General features: G+C 46.9%; 1 protein-coding gene across 1 annotated transcript; it reads left to right on the plus strand.

Annotated features, from left to right (window-relative positions):
- The first annotated feature begins 790 nt into the window (after positions 1-790).
- LOC144118901 (uncharacterized) lies at positions 791-3,858 on the plus strand. The gene is made up of 2 exons (XM_077651681.1): positions 791-831; positions 2,072-3,858. The coding sequence occupies exon 2, from the start codon at positions 2,542-2,544 to the stop codon at positions 3,727-3,729; it is 1,188 nt and encodes a 395-aa protein (XP_077507807.1). The 5' UTR covers positions 791-831; positions 2,072-2,541; the 3' UTR covers positions 3,730-3,858.
- Positions 3,859-20,537: the final 16,679 nt, after the last annotated feature.

The following is a 20,537-nucleotide window of genomic DNA, read 5'->3' on the forward strand; positions in this document are numbered from 1 at the left end:
TCTACGAAAGTGCAACATCTTACAGAAGAGGCGAGGGGGCGACGGAGTAACGGAGACAGCCGTAGTGTTTCAGCTGCTGGGCCTTCACGATTGTTCGTCCCCGAGCAACGCAATGGCGCACGCCAAAATCGGAACGTTGCTGATGCTTCTTCTAGGTACGCTGTTTCTTTGTTACTAGCGGTATAATTTATAGCCTGCCTAACAGCCTTCCGAAAATGTTCAAGATTAGGAAAGCTCAAAAAATAGAAACACCACAGTGGTTGACTGGCGATTGTCACGTTCTAAGGCGTACACACCACTCGAGGTTTGCAGCAGATGTATGGCGGCATCAAAGTGCATAAACGTCTATGTGCTAAGATTTATGTGCATGCTCAAGAACGCAGGTGATTAAATTAACGAGTAGTGTTTTATCACAAATTTTTTCTTAATGTACACTGCAGTTTGGGATCGCAGGAATACAGTAACGCCAACAAAGCGCTAAAATGCACTTGAACCTGCTCAACATATATTCGCAATTAAAAATTTGCCTTCAGTTTCTCCGCATTGAATGCTTCAGCACTTAAAGATACGTGTCTGCTAATATGACATGACATTCATCACTAGATGTTCAAACAAAATGTGCACAAATTCGCAGAGGAGCAAGTTCATCAACTAAGAATGCTGACTTCAATACGTTCAAATCACCAATAAATCAAATATCTCTGAGATGCCTGCTATCATATGACTTGTGGCCGTATTTAACATGTCTCACTGCCCTTAGACTCATCCGCTTTATCATTTTCGCAGTGCTCGAAACTTCAGCACGCTGTTTAGGAAGGAGCCTGAGTGAAGGTGAGATCAAAATCCGTGCTAATGCTCTTCCTTTTCTAAAGTGGCACTGAAGAAAAATTGATGTTGGCTTTGATCGATGAACTACCTCTTTCTAATGACGAAGCGCTACGTTCACTGAAAACCGAGCTTTTATAAGCTAGAAAAGATCAAAAAGCGAAATACGGGTGCCGCGATCACAAGCCACTTTTATAACAAAAAAGTAAAAAGTGCAATGGCGGCAACACAGTGTTTTCCTCCGCTCGTCGCGGAGACTATGTTACACTATCATTCTCTTCCAAGCGGTTATCAAGGAAAAATTTTCGTTATCGACGTCATGTGTTTCAATCAAATAGTTGGGAAGATGTTATGTTGTTAAAACCAATTTTCTCAGTTGTAAATTCGTCTTCTGCTGTCAAACAAACAGCAACAAAGTCACAAGGAGCCAAACGATCGAGTTTTACAAGGAACAAAAATTTCATCCAGTCATCCTCAGGCTCCCATAAGATGGCAACCTTACGGACAGAATGCAGTAATTTAGAACGTTTAGGGAACATAAATTGAAGCATCCAGACTCAAAAATAAAAATTAATTTAGGCTCCAGACAACCAAATGAGGGCACATAGAAACCAAACATATAGGTCTTAAGTAATACCTTTAGTTGCTTCTGAAGAAACTTATATAGTGTTAGTGCATAAGATTCGCGAAAGTCGTCGTCCTTATACCGCTAGTCTAGAAGCAGAAAAATGATAAAAGAGGAGGGTCTCATTTTTAATGAAGCCTTGATTATTTTAGTGTTCAATATATATCCGTATTTCTCGCGGTTTCTTCGTAAGTGTCTTTGATTTTAAGCTCACGCTTGCAATCTTTCATCGAAAGCAAATAAAACACCTAAGGCTGAAGGCAATGAAGGATACTGTCAGTCAAGTTTTAGGTAACCGGGATTACTCTCACGGTAAGATGCAAAGGAAAAGAAAGTAAAAACGCACCCGAGTGCGAAAACAAACAAGTGGATTCTGTGTGCTTTTTAACGGGCGGGGGGGGGGGGGGGGACATTATACTTGCAGACGGCACAGAATTTTCAGACCGCAGTGGTAAATCAGTTTTTGACGCAAGCGACACAGCCCCACATATATAACTCATTTTCATCACTGCTCCATTACAGTCGTCGACTGCTAAGTTCGAATTAAAAATAAATCGCACTAGTTAGGAATGTAATCCAATTCCAGTTTTGCACAAATAATTCTTCAGTCAGTACTCGCAGGTGGACATGAACGAAGAAGGCGAAGTGAAAAAGAGCCAACGGGTAATCTCGGCTGTACTTCCGGCGATGGAATCACCTCTGCTGGCGGTAGCGCCTCAGCTGGCTGTAGTGTCTCTGCCCGCAGAAGCGCCTTTCCTGGTCAAAGCGCCTCTGTTGGCGAAAGAAGGTATGTCGGTTTAAGCAGCTCCAGCAGCGGAAGTAGCCTGAGCGACAGAAGCAGCACCGAAGGAAATTCTGGAGTGGGCAAAGGCGGAAAGCTCAGCGCAAGCAGCAGAGGTTCCAGCGGGAGCGGTGGTGGAGGCAACAGAGGTAGCGCCGATGTCAGCTCAGGAGGAGGATCAAGCACAGGTGCAGGTGGATGTTCCGGAGGAAGTGGCTTGTCTGGTACGTCATCCAACAGAGGAGATATTAGCGCAGGCTTAGGGTCAAGTGAAAGCTCTTCTGGTTTCAGTGGTGGATCCGATAACGGAATGGATGGAAAGAACACTGTAAGCGGCGGAACATCTGGAAGCAGCAGCGGCTTATGCAGTTCTGGTGGAAGTTTTAATGGTTCGAACCCTGGCGGCTCCTCTCTACCAGGGAGTATTTCCGGAACTGGTTCTACAGGTACTTCTGAAAGTTCTGCCGCAAGCAGCCCAACAAGTTCTGATGCTACTGGTTCTGCTTCTGGCGGAAGAGGCAGCAGCTCATCTGTCACTGGATCCGGTGCGTCTGGAATTTCTCGAGGGCTGTCGATTAGCACATCTGGTAGTGGGCCTTCAGGAGCGGCCAGCAAAAGTGGTAGTAGCAGTACCGCGTCAGGACCGCCTTTGTCAGCAGGTGCTAGTGCTGGCGGCGGTAGTAGCGCTGGCACCTCAGGGCCGCCTTTGTCAGCAGGTGATGGTGCTGACAGCGGTAGTACTGCTAGCACCTTAGGGCCACCTTTGTCAGCAGGCATTGATGCTGGCGGTGGTAGCAGTGGTGGCGCCTCAGGACAGCCTTTGTCAGCAGGTGGTGGTGCTGGCGGCGGTAGTGGCGGTGGTGCCTCAAGACAGCATTTGTCAGCAGGTGCTGGTGATGACGGCGGTAGTGGCGGTGCCGCCTCAGGACAGCCTTTGTCAGCAGGTGCTATTACTGGCGGCGGTAGTAGCTGTGGCGCCTCAAAAAAGCCTTTGTCCACAGGTGGTGGTGCTGGCGGCGGTAGTGGCAGTGGTGCCTCAGTACAGAATTTGTCAGCAGGTGCTGGTGCTGGCGGCGGTAGTGGTAGTGCCGCCTCAGGACAGCCTTTGTCAGCAGGTGGCGGTGCTGGGGGTGGTACTACAGGTGGGGCCTCAGTACAGCCTTTGTCAGCAAGTGGTGGTGCTGGCGTTGGTAGTAGCGGTGCCGCCTTAGGACAACCTTTGTCAGCAGATGCTGGTGCTGGCGGCGGTAGTGGCGGTGCCGTCTCAGGACAACCTGTGTTAGCAGGTGCTGGTGCTGGCGGTGGTAGTGGTGGTGCCGCCTCAGGACAGCCTTTTTCAGCAGGTGGTGGTGCTGGCGGTGGTAGTAGCGGTGGCGCCTCAGGACCTCCTTTGTCAACAGGTGCTGATTCAGGCGGCGGTATCAACGGTAGCGCCTCAGGACAGCCTTTGTCGTTAGGTGCTGGTGCTGGCGGTGTGGGTGACAGAGAATCCCAGTAATCTAAAAGGTCTTGAAGGCATGAAGTTTCGGTAACTTGTCTGTTTGGTGCATTATTTATATGCTGTCTGCTGCCGGGCACTGCCACTCAAGCCTTGCGAGTCTTTGGCAGGCCCGCATTTGTACTGGAAAGAGGAAATAAATATTTTATTATTATTATTATTATTATTATTATTATTATTATTATTAATATTATTATTATTATTATTATTATTATTATTATTATTATTATTATTATTATTATTATTATTATTATTATTATTATTATTATTATTATTATTATTATTATTATTATTATTATTATTATTATTATTATTATTATTATTATTATTATTATTATCATCTGTTCCTTACTTAAGCAAATAAAAACTCTATCGCCCTGTGCGGCACCCAGTCCGTGAATTTCATTCTTTATGGCGCCGTATTTCTGTTTGACCTAAAGCGGTGGTAGACCAACACAACATACAAAGAAGAAAAACCGTGCAAAAACACGCAACCAGCAGGAACTCGACGGTAAAATGCGCTCCACTGCCAACACAACAGCTGCGTTTTCCAGCTCTGCCTAATGACTGACATGCACTCACTGAACGATAGTGCACTCCGTTACATGCCGGTACTTCCGTTTTCCAAAAAGCAGAACTCACAGAACCTAATGCAGCGCTGAATACCTTGAATACAGTTTATTTTTTGGTTCATGTAGAACCAAGGCGCCTATATTAATATCCTCAAAAATATAAAATTCTGGCGTGAAGCTTACTCCTGTTGGCAAATCAATTGCGGAATGCGATTAAATTTCATGGCTCTTGCCCCTTCACCACTCATTACCCTCCACTCAGATGTGCAAATCGCGAATGCCTGACTGTGATTGGATTGATACTCATCTAAGAGATACCCCAACGGGACTAGTGTCGCAAAGTGGTAACGCATCCCCGACTGCCGAATGGAACGCTGTCGCGTGCACATTCGAACAATACATTACATAGATAACAAAACGAAGCCGTATTTATAATTTAAAGAAAAAGGGCCAATCAGAAACAAAAACAGAACAAAAAACACTCGCACAAAGCACGCGTACAACACTACAGATTAAAGGAAAGAGTTCACCAGGTACTGAGCGTCCCAGGTGAAGCGGGGATGTTTTGTATACAGGGCGGACGCGGGTGGAAGTGCGACGCGTCGCTGGCGTTGCGTCGAAGGAAACAGCGGAAGTGAGCCAGGTGGTATCAGAAGCAGAGATTACCACAGGAAGACGCCGGTGAACTCCTGTCAGCCACCCCATGAACTTGGCAGCAGCCGGAAAAGCGTAGCCAGGACGCGTCGACGGCGTTCCAAAATGCAGGAGGCTTAATGCAGGCTATTCAAGGCAGCCTCTCGGCAGCACGGACCCCCAATCCATCGGCTGCCACCTCCAAACTTGAAATAGACGCAGGAGGCTGGCGTCAGTGATCCAATGGATGTCCCCGGCAGCACAGACCCAACGCCCGACGGCTGCCACCTCCATGGTTGAATGACCCTATCTCCGCTGCGCTGTCTCCCTTCACACCCCGGTTTTCTGACACGTCAGCTCTCCGCTCCTCGTGCTCGCCACGCTCTTCACCGTCGTCACCTCGCAAACTCTATGCGCACGTTGTGGGGTTGATTTGGGGAGATATAAATACGTTCTTCCCACTCAATCGCGGCTGACACGGTTCAAAGCCGACCGGGCCCCACCCGATGACCGCGTACGCTACCGAGCGCACGCCAACCACGGCGGGCCTAGCTCTGAGAGAACAAAGGAACGACACATTGGCTGACACAAACAGGTATTTATTGCTACATCAACAATAACGCCAGCTAGCAACAAGGTAGGCTAATGAATCTAGGCCGTCCGACTCACCAGCAAGGTTCCGAGCGAATGTTCGCCCGCGCTAGGGCAAGGGATATATACTCCGAAGGCCGGAGCGGGTCGATATGCGGGAGCGGGTCTCCCCGTTGCTTCAGGGCAGGTCCCCACAACGTGCACACGCGCAACGCAAGGCTGGCACGCGCAGCGCTCCGCTGTCGACGCACCACTGTCGGCGCACCGCACTCAAAAATCCCCTAAGGATTTGTTGTGCACCTCACATATGCCCTCGCCCCCCCTCCTTCGCAAAAGCTTTTCGCAGAAAAAACTGGTGTCTGTGCAACCGATACTTATGTTCAAGTGTGAAGCAGACAAATGCCGTTGATGCACGAAGACTAATGTTGACGGTTTTCACATACTAAAAAATAGATTGCCCCGCTTGCTTAATAGTGTGTCCCAAGCAAATATTTATCCTCCAGAGTCATCATTTCATGTCATACTTTTACACGTCCTTTCTTAAATCCAGCATATCATTGACAATACGGCGCTCTATTACACAAAATGTGCAGCATTCCTTTGAAACAAAAATGTGTGCTTTTTTTCATTTTGTGTTCCTTGACATATGATTCTTCTTTGTTTTCCTCCTTCTTTATTTTTTTACCTGTATGCGATAATTTTTATTGTATTCATTTAATAATGTATAATCGTTAATCTGTAGTATCGTTTAAATTTTTATGCACCCTGCTCACAATATTTACAGCTTCATATTCGTCTCCCGTTTTCCATGGCTGAAGGGTGGCTTCGGGCTATGTCAAGCTACTTTACGGCAGCGTTCACTCCAAGCCCCTGCCATCATGTACATAGTTATGGCAAATAAAGAGATTAAAGTTATTATTATTAAACTGTCAAATTAGACGCCGCCGAAGTCACCGGAGGCACTTTGCACAGTGAAACATGGAGGCACATGGAAACGCGCAAAGAGAAAACATGGGATCAAACATTTATATATGACAAAAGGAAAAATGAAAACCGCAAAAAACATTAGACGAAAAAATTTAAACACATCTGTAACGTAAAAGTGAATATATACACGCAGAACAACCGATAACCGGAGAACGAAAGAAGAAGAAAGAAAATCAACCCACAAACACTACCACACTGCATTTCCACAGGTAACCATTGCAAACACAGGAAAGTAGCATTGTACATTGGGCATCACCCTTCGGTATTTTATAAACCACTCATGAACTCAGCGCTTGCGTTTTGCAAGCCTGAGTCACCTTCTTCAAATATGACGAAATTCGACGCCTCCACGATCTCTTGAGACGCACGCTCTTCGTAACCCTTTAGCATATTGCTGTGGAAGTGCTTCTTTGAGTGGCCCAAGTCGAGCCCATAATTCACGCCGTTCTTCTTTCCAGAAACAAGAAACGAACCTTTCCACTGCATCAGTTTATTGTGGCCACTCGACAAAAAAACAAGGGCTCGATCTCCAACCCTAAAACTCCGCTTCTTGTTGTTCCTATCATAGTATTCCTTCTGAAAATTTAAGAATTTCTGCAACTTTTGAAAAGCTGAAAACAGAACATATGCTAACATTTGCATTACACCTTAATAGCAGTGTTGGGTAAAAAAGAATTCATTTATTACAGATTTGAATAAAGTACTTTTTCTTAGTTTTTTCAGTTACGCACAACAGAATAAAACGCGCTTAACCGGAAGTTCATATCAGCATTCTTCGCAAACAGCTTTGTGTCGTTTTCGTTACAGCAAGTTGTGCGTAATGTGTGAATGGCTTATTCGGAGACGGCAGAGGAGCACTTCCTTGAAATGTTCCTGGTGCACACATGACTTCCATTCACCGAAAAGCGGCTTTACCAAGTATAGCTTATTATTTACTTCAGTATTCCAAGCCGACTGAAATTTTTGCTTAACTTTTTTTTTCTACTAAGTTTATGATATGCTTAAAGAGCATATTACCCATCTTTTATTTCCTAGAAACAATTTTGAGCTGCGCACAAATCTGCTCTTTTGTTGCCTTTTATTGCGCCATGACTCGGGACCTAGTAGAGTTTTGTGTTTTGTCCTCGAGCTGCGGCTTTTACTCTCTTGTGTGTGTGTCACGGAGAATAGCAGTGATTGAATTTCTAGAGTGGAGAGATGTAAGTGCACATAAGGAGTCTGTGTAATCAATACTGTTTTTGATGTTCTCGTTCACTCTTATTCCTATGACCACACAGACTGCGTAACATTCTGCAGGGAAGATGGATGCGCACTGTGGAAGTCTTCACTTTATTCACCTTAAAGACCCCCTTCAGGGGGCATTACATAAGGGGTGCGTTAACATATTCATCAACAAGTACCAGTCATTGCCTTGAAATATAAGTGTTTACAGCATCTGAAAATACAGAATGGTGCGTTATGGCAGCTATATCGGTGGGGAGGGCATTCCAGTCCACAACAGTTCGGGCTAAAAATGAGCCTGGAAATTTGCAGTACAGGACACAGGGCGGCCAATCTGAAACGGGTGGGCAGTGCGGTGAGATATGCGGTTCGGATGACTAATGTAGGCTGGTTGATTTAGATAGCTGTGGAAAAACTTGGTGAGCAAACCGAGGCTGGAAATGCGGCGGCGGGCTGCGAGGCTTTCAAGACCGGAATTCTTCAGAGCAGAAACGCTAGTGGTATATGAATATGCAGAGTGAACGAAACGAATAGGGAGGCTTTGAACTGATTCGAGTGCATTTGTTAGGTATGCATGGTGTGGGGTCCAGATAGGGCTGGCGTACTAAAGTTTGGGCCTAATGAGGGTTTTATAAGCGAGAAGCTTCACGTGTTGCGGCGCATGACGAAGATGACATTTCATGAATCCTATGGATCTGTTAGCAGATGGCATGATTGTGGTAATGTGTGTTTTCCAAGAAAGATCGCTGCAGACGGTGATACCAAGACACCTCCGAATTCCCTCGACCCACTGCGCTTCCTACGTAAACAATCGTTTTTAAACCATCAGTGTAAAAGTCTGCAAAACCACTGTATTTTTCTTGGAGTGCAAGGGATTCTTTTATGATATGTTGCTGTGGAGCTTGTTTCTAACGGAGTTGTGTAAGAGTAATATAGATTGAAGGGAAATTGTGCCATGAACGTTGTGGGTCTCTTCTTTGTGCTATGCCAGATAACATGTCAATTGCGCTGAGATTATAGAACATCTTTTCAAATCGTAGGAGTAGTGATCTGGTAGTCGGAGGTTTTTGTTAAACAGTATTGTAGGTGGGAACTTCGTAATTATAGAGTAACAGATATGTTTCGGTAGGAAACTGATTTTTAGAATGTATGAGCTTGTGAGCTTGCCTTTTCTGCCTGGAAGTTGTAGTTTATTGGTCTCGACGTACAGACTGATTATGTGGTGACGTCCTTATGCACCACAGTTGAAAGACGCCAACCCAAAATATGTGCAGGGTCTAGTCGCTTCAAGTAAGATGGCTTTGCTGAACCATATACTATACTACCATAGTCTAAGCAGGATCGCGCCACAGAGCGATAAATTTGCAGAAGGTTTTTCCTGTCAGAACCCCAGTGTCTGTTTGAAAGGACTTTAAGTACGTTCATTGATCGTGAGACTTTCTTTTTCAACGCGTATATGTGCAGCAAGAAAGTGAGTTGTTTATTAAATCATATTGCTAGAAATGTTTGCTCATTTTTTATAGCTTATTCAGTTTCGCTCAGCTGCAGTGTGGTATCTGTCTGTAAGCCTTGTTTGAGTGAGAAACGGGTGGCCACTGTTCTGTGGAGAAAAGAGGAAATCATATCTCTCAGCCCATGTTGCCAGCTTATTTGTTGCTAATTGTAGTTGTCTTTCACATGTTGATTTGTTGGAGGATGTGCAAACTATCTGAAGATCGCCTAAATATAGACATACATACCGGACCTTGGAGTTATTTTCCTGATAGAATTCATTTTTACAATAAACAGTGTGGTGCTTAAAATACGTCATTGAGATACTCAGTTTTCCTGGATAAAATTCCTCGGAAAGGTAGAGCCTTGGCGGACATTAAGTGAACGGTTAGACAAAAAGTCTTTAGGGCAGTTAACATCCTGCCGTGGGTGCCCAGCTCAACCATGTCTTGAAAAATCCCAAACCTCCAGGTTGTGTCATGTGCCTTCTCTAAATCAAAAACGACAGCAAGACAGTGTTGTTTGTGCACGAAAGTTTCTCGGACAAATATTTTCAATTCGTACTGGGTAGTCGGTAGGGGAGCACGGCCTTTTAAAGCCACATTGGTAGAAATCCAGAAGCTCCCGGTCTTCTAAAACGAACGTTAGTCTGATATGCAATACACTTTCAAAGGATTTCGCTAGATTCCTTTTCAGAGCTATGGGCTATGGGTCTATATCTGCTAGGAAGGGCAGGGAGTTTTCCGGGTTGTAAAAATGGAACAATGATGGCCTTCTTCCAGGCTTCGGGAATTTTCTCCCATACCCAAACTTTGTCAAAGATCTTAAAAGTGCCTCTACAGCCGGTTCATAAATATGGGCTAGCATTTTATAATGTATTTCTTCAGGGCCGGGTGCAGTCTGCTTACCGGCAGACAGTACGGTATGAATTTTTTGAACTGTAAGTAAATTATTACGAGATTCATTTGTACCGCAACTTGTTGGGAGTCTGTTTTTCAGCTGTGTTTTTGTATTTAGGAATGATTCTGTGTAGTGAGATAAACTGGAGACTGCAGAAAAATACTCACCCAGAATATCTGCCCATTTTCCTATATTTGTGTGTATACGGGGGGCTAACAGAAAAGGAGCTGTGAATGGGGAGTAGCTGCCGTTTGTCTTTTTAACCATTTCCCACATTTGCTTTCATGTGTTTGAGCTTTGTATACACGACAAATTACCTATTATTGAAGTTTTTTTCAGTATTACAGCGGATATGTCGGTCTTTCGCTCTGGACTCTTTAAAGTTTATGAAGTTCGCCTGCATTGGGTATCGAGAGAAAATTCCTTTGCGTAATTTTGTTTCTTTTTTGCGTATGGGCATTCTTGTGTATACCACGTTTTGTGATTCTGTTTTACCGCTGCAGACGACTAAGGAATCGCTGGCGTGGAGCGGTTAGAATACAGTTTGTGATAAATTCATTTAGTTCATCTGTGCTGAGATTACTCGAAACTATTTTATCTAGGCTGGCCTTTTCTCTAAAGAGTGCCCATTCGGCTAATTGTAGCTTCCCTTGCAGATGCTAAGCTGATTAGGACAGCGAGGTTATCGCTGCCATGTTGGGTACCGATGACATCCCATTTAAAAGCGCTAAAAACACAGCCTGAACTAAAAGACGAATCTGTGGAGCTCATTTTTCTCGTTCCCGGAGAGCAGTATGTGTTTTTGCCGATATATAGGAGGTAGACGATATTACTTGGAACGAAATCTAAAATTCTACCTACCGCATCATTGTGTGCACTCCCCCAAAAACCGGAGTGGGCATTAGAACCCCCAACTACCAGGAATGGTTCTGCTAGATATTCTAAAAGGTTTTCTAAACCATGAAGTATTACTATGAGAGCAGCGATGGCGCAGAGGTAGAGCATCCGCCTCACGTGCAAAAGGACCGGGGCTCAAATCCTGGTGCCGCGCAATTTTACACCGGGTTTGAAAAAAAAATCCGCATGTAGATGGAATTGCATAACCAGGCCTCGGGTGCGGCCTCATCTTGGTGACCAGAACCGACAACGCACTCCCTCACCAGAACACGATTTGGCCACCCTGGTGTAGTACTTAGCCTAAAGCTTCTATGAACGAACCATTTAACCCTCGGCGCTCAGTCCCCAGCGACTGCGGAGCAACTGACCACGGCGGTGGTCAGACCTGTGACGCAGTGGAGGGTGCTAAGAATTTCTGGCTCCGGACAGGCCGCCATTGGAATCTGAACCTGGCAACGTTTAACGCTAGAACTTTACCTAGTGAGGCTAGCCTAGCAGTACTGTTCGAGGAACTAGCGGGAATTAAATGGGATATCATAGGGCTTAGTGAAGTGAGGAGGTCAGGTGAGGCGTATACAGTACCAAAGGACGGACACATACTGCACTATCGCGGATTAGCGGATAGGCGACAACTAGTTGTGGGATTACTCATTAATCAGGATATAGCTGGCAACGTAGACGACCTTTATAGTATTAACGAGAAGATAGCAGCTATTGTAATTAGCCTCAATAAGAGGTACAAGCTGAAAGTGGTGCAGGCCAACGGGCCTACATCCAGCCATGATGACGAGACAGTTGAAAGTTTCTATGAAGACGTGGATTCGGCAATGAATAAAGTAAAATCACAGTACACTGTACTGACGGGCGACTTCAATGCGAAAGTGGACAAGAAGCAGGCTAGCGCCCACGCTGTAGGCGACTATGTGATAGGTTCTAGAAATAGCAGGCGAGAGTTATTAGTCGAATTCGCAGATAGAAATTATTTACGGATCATGAATACCTTCTTCCGCAAATGAGAGAACAGGAAGTCGATCTGGCAGAGCACCAATGGTAAGACTAAAAATAAAATCGAATCCATACTATGCGCTCAACCTGGCATCGTTAAGAATGTGGCTGTCCTCGCAAAAGCCCGCTGTAGCGACCACAGAATGATAAGGTCTCGAATTAACTTAGACTTGAAGAGGTAACGGAAGAAGCTAGGGAAGAGGAAGTTCATTAACGAGTTAGCGGTAAGAGGGAAAGTACAGGAATTCAGGATATCGCTGGAAAACAGATATTCGGCTTTAACTGAGGAAGACAATCATGATGTTCATACAATGAACGATAATCTGACAGCCATCATTACTGAGTGCGAGGCAGAAGTAGGAGGTAGAACAGTTCGACAGGATACCGGAAAGCTATCTTAGGTAACGAAAGATCTGGTTAAGAAACGCCAAAGCATGAGGGCGTCTAACCGACAGAATAGAACTGACAGAGCAATCGAAGTTAATAAATAAGCGCAAGGTAGTAGACATAAGGAAGATAGTTAACGTAGCCGAAGAGTTCTACACAGATCCCCACAATAGCCAATGTAATCAGAGCGTTAATGAGAGAGACAGTAGCGCACAGCAATGCGTCATCCCGCCAGTAACAAAAGAGGAAGTAAAGACAACCTTAGGAGCAATGGAAAGGGGAAAAACAGCTGGGGAGGATCAGGATGGGTGAGGGGAGGGGAGATCGTGCTAGAAAACCTAGCCACCCTATATACGCAATGCCTATTGACCTCGACCGTACCAGAAGCTTGGAATAATGCAAACATTATCTTAATTAATATGAAGAGAGAAACCAAGGACTTGAACAATTACAGACCGATCAGCTTACCATCCATTGGCTACAAGATATTTACTAAGATAATCGCTAATAGAGTCAGGCAACCTTAGACTTTAATCAACCAAATGATCACGCTAGCTATCGTAAAAGATATTCCACAATAGATCATATTCACACTATCATTCAGATGATAGAGAAATTCGCTGAATATAACCAACCTCTATATATAGCCTTCATTGATTACGAGAAAGCATTCGACTTAGTGGAAACCTCAGCAGTCACACAGGCATTTCGTAGTCAGGGTGTAGAAGAGCCTTATGTCAAAATACTGGAATATATAGCAACTGCACAGCTGCTATAGTCCTCCATAATGTCAGCATTAAAATTCGAATAAGGAAGGGCGTCAGGCAAAGAGACACGAACTCGCCAATGCTATCCGCCGCCTGTTTACAGGAGGTATTCCGAGGAATAAATTGGGAACAATTGGCAATAAGAGTAATTAGGGAATACCTATATAATCTGCGATTCGCTGATGGCATTGCCTTGCTGAGTCACTCAGGAGGTGAACTGCAAATCATGATCAATGAGCTACACAGGCAGAACACAACGTTGGATCTAAAAATTATCATGCAGAAAACCAACGTAATGTTCAACAGTCTAGCAAGAGAACAGCAGTTCACAATTGGCAGCAAGGGCCTGGAAGTGGTAAAGGAATATGTCTACTTAGGGCAGGTAGTGACCGCTGGTCTGCATCATGAGAGGGAAATAAATAGAAGGATAAGAATGGAGTGAAGTGCATATGGCGAGTTCTCTCAAATCATGAATGGCAGTTTACCAACTTCCCTGAAGAGGAAAGTGTACAACAGCTGTGTCTTACAGGTACTCAGCTACGGGGCAGAAACGTGGAGGCTAACGAAAAGAGTTCAGCTTAAGGACAACGCAGCGAGCCATGGAAAGAAAAATGATAGGTGTAACGTTAAGAGACCGGAAGCGGGCAGAGTGGGTGAGGGAATAAACGCAGGTTAATGACATCCTAGTCAAAATCAAGAGGAAGAAATGGGCATGGGCTGGGCATGTAATGCGAAGGCAAGATAACCGCTGGTCCTTAAGGATAATGGATCGGATTCCAAGAGAAAGTAAGCGCAGCAGGGAGTGGGAGAAGGTTAGGTGAGCACATTAGGTTAAGAAGTTTGCAGGCAAAGGGTGGATGCAGCTGGCAAAGGACAGGGTTAAGTAATTCGAGAAACATGGGAGAGGCCTTTGCCCTGCAGTGGGCGTAGTAAGGCTGCTGCTGCTGCTGCTGCTGATGATGATGATGGCAGTTAGTTGTGGCTCAAGATATATGGTACACATTGTGATTCTTTTAAAATGAAGAGTGGTGATTGCAACAGCTTCGTATTTGGTTTTAAGTTTCATTTCGCGGTTTGTAACACCACTCTGGATGACGATAGCAACGCCTCCGTACAGTTGAGTGGCTTGCTCTTGGTCACAATGAAAGATATTAAACTTGTCTTAAATGTTTTTGTTTAGGACCTCAGTTGGTGTCCTGTAAGCATAAAGCCACCCGGGACAGTGTGTTTTGAAGATCTCATATGTCGTTGTAGTTATCGATCAGTCCTCGGCAGTTCCACTGAATAAGGGACGGATTGTTGGCTGATATCTGAGTGTGTAGTTTAAAACTATAGATACCGGTTTTGAGGTGCCGTTACTAGGGTGTTCTCTTTTTTGGCTCAAGGGAGCCGAGCCGCCGCTGCAGCGGGGGGGTGTTCTGTGTTGTGTCCATCGCCTCAGTAGCGGCTCTGGAGGCCCGCGGAGAACCCGTGGATGTACGGTTTAGGGGCTCCTCCCGAATGGTGGAACCTTGCGGGCGGCCGATCGAGGGGCCGGCGAGCCCATTCAGAGGTGGAAGGGCAGCCTTCGCTGCGTCTGCCGGAAGCGGGGCAGCCCTGCCTCCGGATTTGCCTGGGCAGCCAAAATTTGTATTTGCTCTGAACTGGAAAGTTGAGGGGAGTCGTAGTCGTGCTTCTTGATGTTGTTTTCCGGTATTTTTATCGTTATCATTTGGTTTCCTCTCTTCCAGGTTGGACACGACCTGGAGTACGCAGGGTGGTCCCCTTCGCAGTTCGCGCACAAAGGTGCAGCGTTGCAGTCCACGGATTCATGATCATTTGATGACCATTTGGCACATGTTTGGCGGGCCCCGACAGCTCTGAAAGCCGTGGCCAAATTTTTGACACTTGAATCATCATCAGAGATTTCGAACATATTGTCTTACAGTTATTCTAAGGTACCATATTTTTTCAGATTTCGGAATGCGGCTGGAGACAATGGTCAAGACTATGTATTTTGTTAGTGTTTACTTGTCGTTTTTTTTTCCGGGTTTTTGTTACGATGAACATCAGTGACGTTCTGGTCTTCCAGGCCCTCCAACATCTCTTCTTCACAAAGATTGAGGAAATAATGCTCCGATATTACGCATTTCACTGTGTCTAGTGAATGATGAGTAGATGCGGATACAGGAATGTCTCCAAAAACACTGTGGTAGAGATTTTGGAGTATTGAACTTTGAGCAGCATTTGGAGGAGTACGTCGCCACTGCCTATCTTTGTCACCTTGTAGCCTAGACCCCGGAGCATGAGTCAGAGATTTAGAAACAATGAACGGAGACTTTTTCCTAGATTGTTGGTCTGCATCCTTACAATGTATGACCTGGTTGCTAGAGAAAAGTTCTCTTGTTCCTTGCAGAAATTCTGCCGTCACATCGGTCCGCACTCTTTTTTTAGAGCGATCGTTTTGTGGAGGAGGAGGAGACAAGAAATGTATGCTTTTTTTGCCGTGGTGCCAGCCACCCACCAAGGAGCCCAATGAGGGGATGGGGCAGGAACTTGCAAGGAATTCCTGTCCACGCCAGCTGTACGCCCCAACTATAACCAAACATGACGCAACTCAGAGTGGTTAGCCACGTAAGGCTAACACTAGCCGCAAATGAAAAGTGAAAAAAAAACGATAAGAGAGGAGGAGACAGGAGAGTTGTAAGACTGAGATAGGAAAGTGAAAGAAAAAAGGGAAGATTGAAAAAAGCGACTGCCGATTTCACCCGTTCGGGTCAGGCCGGAGGTACTGTCTACGGAAAGCTGGAACCAAAGTGGTGTGCTGCCTCCACCGAGGGTCCTTAAAAGTCCAAACGCTCGGCATCGGCTCAACCACCAGAAGCCCCTTTTCCCCGAACATGCCTGAGCCACGCACGGCTAGGCGCGGGTGCTCGGGTCAGTGGGGGCGCACTGCTCACCGCCATCGCCTTGCGGGGATGTCCCTGCGGATGCTCGGGAATCCGTGGTGTCGCAACTCATCAACATCTGCATGCTGCAGGCGCCCCTGCGTCGTCGGCGGTGTAAGGTGTGATCTAGCGCATATTCTACGCGTGGCTTATCTTAGCAAGGTCGCATCAACAAGGCGTTTCAGCTAAATGCGATAAATATTTTGTTAAAAGCTCTACGAAGATTCAAGTAGTGCGAATGTGTACGCACTCGCTTTAATAACAAAGAGAAGTTTTTAAATGCGCCTAATTTGCATAATAACATAGATATGTGAGCTAACACTTCGTACATCGGTTTCGTGTAATGAGGGACGCGAGGTTTAAAAACTGTAATGTGAGAACGGGCTTCTGCACTGCACTGTTAGAACGCTCAACCGCGTCCTGATTCTAGAAACTTGACTGCTAAAACGTGGAAGAAATGAATAGGTTATCACAGGCGACGATCAATCTGATATAGCCGCAGACGCTTTGTTTTGTGGGAATCGCAGTGCTGGAGTAAATACGCGGCAACTTTGGACTGCAGAAATAATGTGTACTATGACTCTAATCAGCGACTACGTCACCCCGCTCCTGCTGCAGGATCATAATGCTAAGAAAACGAAGTGCTTGCTTGCGACCGTCGCGCAAGCGCAACAGTGATTTGTTGTATCTTTTAAATCAATGTTTCTTTGCGTTACCTATATCACTGCATTTGGCAGGACCATCGAGTTCCCGAACTATTATCAGATATCTAGCGTGCTTTCTTTAAAGTTAAAACAAAGGAACCTGCTGAAGTTAGTTTTAAGAAATCAAGCTCATTAACATAGCGAGAATGTAGGGCAGCAGGGGGCGAGGACACAGGAAGAAGAAACGAACAAGACGAGGTCTGTCCAAAAAATTTTATTTCGCACGTGCATTACGGGCGCCGCGGTGGCTCAGTGGCTATGGCGTTCGGCTGCTGACCGCAGTGACACGGGTTCGATCCCAGCCGTGGCGGTCAAATTTCGATGGAGGCGAAATTCTAGAAGCCCGTGCGCTGTGCGATGTCAGTGCACGTTAAAAAACCCCAGGTGGTCGAAATTCCCGGAGCCTTTCAGTGCAGCGTTCCTCATAGCCTGAACCTCTTACGGAAGTTAAACCCTCATAAACGATAAACCAAACACATGCATTACATTTATATGGCAAAGACATGCTATCGCTTGTGGTAACAGTATCGAAAGTTGTTTATTACAAAAAACTATGGACGTAGTGCTAACACACGTCACGCCTGTCACATGCCACACGTTATACTGCCCTGGTTGCGCTAAATATATATATATATATATATATATATATATATATATATATATATATATATATATATATATATATATATATATATATATATATATATATATATATATATATTGTAAGGCAAAAGAAGATGCGTCTGATGATTGGAAAAGACGAAGACGAGGTGACAGAAGAAGAAGAAGTGTTCTCGAGAGATTTTGCCAGCGCTACGCTTGTGTGTCTTTTGCCGATCTGATCCCAGACTGCTGCCGTTGCCGTTCCCGTCGCCCCAGTACCTCGTAACAAACCCCCCGTTACATTTGGTGGAGGAGCCGGGTAAAAACATCGGCCCTGGAGCTCCGTAGTCGTGCTCTCCCGGCGCGCACGATGCCTGAGGACGTCCAACACCAGGCCGTACAAGTGGGCCAGGCTGTCATCTGTGCCGGCTCTCTTCGTCAACGGGACCCGACCATTTTCAGCGGGACTGACGAGAACGATGTGGAAGATTGGCTCACATCGTACGAGCGGGTGAGCGTATACAACAAATGGGACGATGTGACGAAGCTAAACAACGTCATCTTTTATCTCGCCGGTGTGGCTAACCTCTGGTATCGCAACCATGAGGCAGATATTCAAACCTGGTCCATTTTTAAGACTAAATTTGCAGACGTATTTGGTCGACCGGCTGTCAGGCAACTCCGAGCCGAACAGCGATTGCGTGAACGATCTCAGCAGGCTAGTGAAAGCTTCACTAGCTACATTGAAGATGTCGTCGACTTGTGCAAGCGGGTCAACGCTCGTGTGTCGGAAGCCGACAAGATCCAACACATCTTGAAAGGCATCGATGACGACGCTTTTCAGATGCTTCTAGCGCGCGACTTGCGTACCGTTGCTGAAGTCGTCACGCTGTGTCAAAGCTTTGAGCAGTTGCGCAAGCAGCGGATTCTGACACGCCAGCGGCCACAGCAGGTTGAGTCGCTCGCTGGGCTCACGCCTGCTCCTGACCCCTCGCTGCTACAGCAGATTAAAGACTTCGTGCGGGAAGAAGTGGCACGTCAACTTTCCTTTCTGCCGAGTGCTCACGACCGACCATCATATCTGACTCCAGCGCTCCGACATACAATTCAAGAGCAAGTTGCTGAGGCTCTTCCACCGGCTCATCCGTCACCACCTGTCACGGTTCCGCTGACATACGCTGACGTTGTCGCCAGACCACAACCTGTGGCGGCTCCGCTCACATATGCCGAAGCCGTCGCGAGACCGCCTCCTGTCGCGGCTCCAGTGACATATGCCGATGTCGTAGCAAGACCGCAGCCGCCAATCTATAGTGCGCCTCCGGCGCATTTGCGAGGGCCAGTGGCTTACCGACGACCTACTCCAAGGGTCAGCGATTCCTGGCGCATAACGGACAATCGGCCGATTTGCTTCTTTTGTGGTCTCCCAGGTCATGTAGCTCGGCATTGCCGCAGTCGTCTCCCGGACGCGGAAATTCCTCCCCAATCTCCTGGGTACTGGCCCCCACCGAGTGAGTACTCTGTACCAGCTGCGCCGCCGCAAAGTCGTACTTCCTCGCCGGACCGTTCTACCCTCTCCAGCCGCCGGCCCTCTTCTCCACGACGCCGGTCTATTTCGCCTATGCGACGTCGCCCCACCGCTAACCAGGACGAAAACTAGGCGCCGCAGTTCCTGAGGCGAGAACTGCGTCCACAACGAACTTCGAAAGGCCTCATCCGTCAGCCGCTAACCTCATTGAAATTTCCGTCGACGGCGTTTCTGTCATGGCGCTTGTCGACACTGGTGCTGCCGTTTCCGTCATGGACGCAAACCTGTGTAGTTCTTTAAGAAAAGTAAGGACGCCAATTGCTGGACTCTCACTGCGCACCGCCAGTGCTCAGAACATCCAGCTGTCAGCAGCGTGTACCGCTCGCGTTGTAATCCAGGGGACCATTTATGCCGTCGAATTCGTCGTACTGCCCTGCTGTTCTCATGCTGTTATCCTGGGCTGGGATTTCCTATCGCGCCATGCTGCTATCATCGATTGTGCTTGAGCTGAAGTCGAGTTCTCTCACCTGCCCGAAGCTGTCTTGGACACTGCCCCTCCTGGTGCCTGTGTTAAGGCCCTAGTTGCCGAAGACATTGACCTGCCTCCCTGCTCTTCAGTCCTCGTACCCCTCTCTTGCGGCCCTCTTCGCGACGACACTGTCCTCTTCACTCCGTCCCCTATCTTTCTGCACCGCAAGTGTCTGCCTCTGCCATACGCTGTACTGACTATATCCGCTGGCCTCTCCGTACTGTTCGTGTCTAACCCATTCTCGTTCCCCAACGCCTTGCGCCTAGGTGAATGTCTCGGCACGGTACAACCATTCGCGTCTCTGCTCATCCGCGAAGAGACGGACGACGCGCCGCACCTCTCCATAGCCGCACTCAGCCCACCTACTGCTGCGCCCGATCCCTCCTCAACCGAAGCATTCCTTCGCTCCATCGACGACAACCTGCCAGCGCCGCAACGGGCACAGCTTCTCACTTTACTTAATCAGTTTCGCTCATCATTTGACTCACATCAAAGTTCCTTGGGCCAAACTTCCACTGTCACCCATGCCATCGACACAGGTGACCACGCACCGCTGCGACAACGTCCCTATCGTGTGTCTGTCGCCGAGCGCCAAGTTATTGAAGACCAAGTCGACAAGATGCTCCAGAGCGGCGTCATTCAGCCCTCAAGCAGCCCATGGGCGTCGCCTGTGGTGCTCGTCAAAAAGAAGGATGGCTCCATACGCTTCTGTGTAGATTACCGCCGCCTTAATAAGATTACGCGCAAAGATGTCTATCCCCTCCCGCGCATAGACGACGCTCTGGACTCTTTGCAAGGGGCCGAACTCTTTTCATCTCTTGATTTGCGTTCCGGGTACTGGCAAGTTCCTATGAAAGAAGCCGATCGCCCCAAAACCGCCTTTGTGACACCGGATGGCTTGTATGAATTTACGGTGATGCCCTTCGGGCTTTGTAACGCCCCCGCGACTTTTGAGAGGATGATGGACACCATTTTGCGCGGACTTAAGTGGAAGACATGCCTTTGCTACCTCGACGACATTGTGGTCTTTTCCCCGGACTTTGACACCCACCTCTCCCGTTTGAAGCCC

This window comes from Amblyomma americanum, chromosome 2 (assembly GCF_052857255.1).
Source record: "Amblyomma americanum isolate KBUSLIRL-KWMA chromosome 2, ASM5285725v1, whole genome shotgun sequence".
Lineage (NCBI taxonomy): Eukaryota > Metazoa > Arthropoda > Arachnida > Ixodida > Ixodidae > Amblyomma > Amblyomma americanum.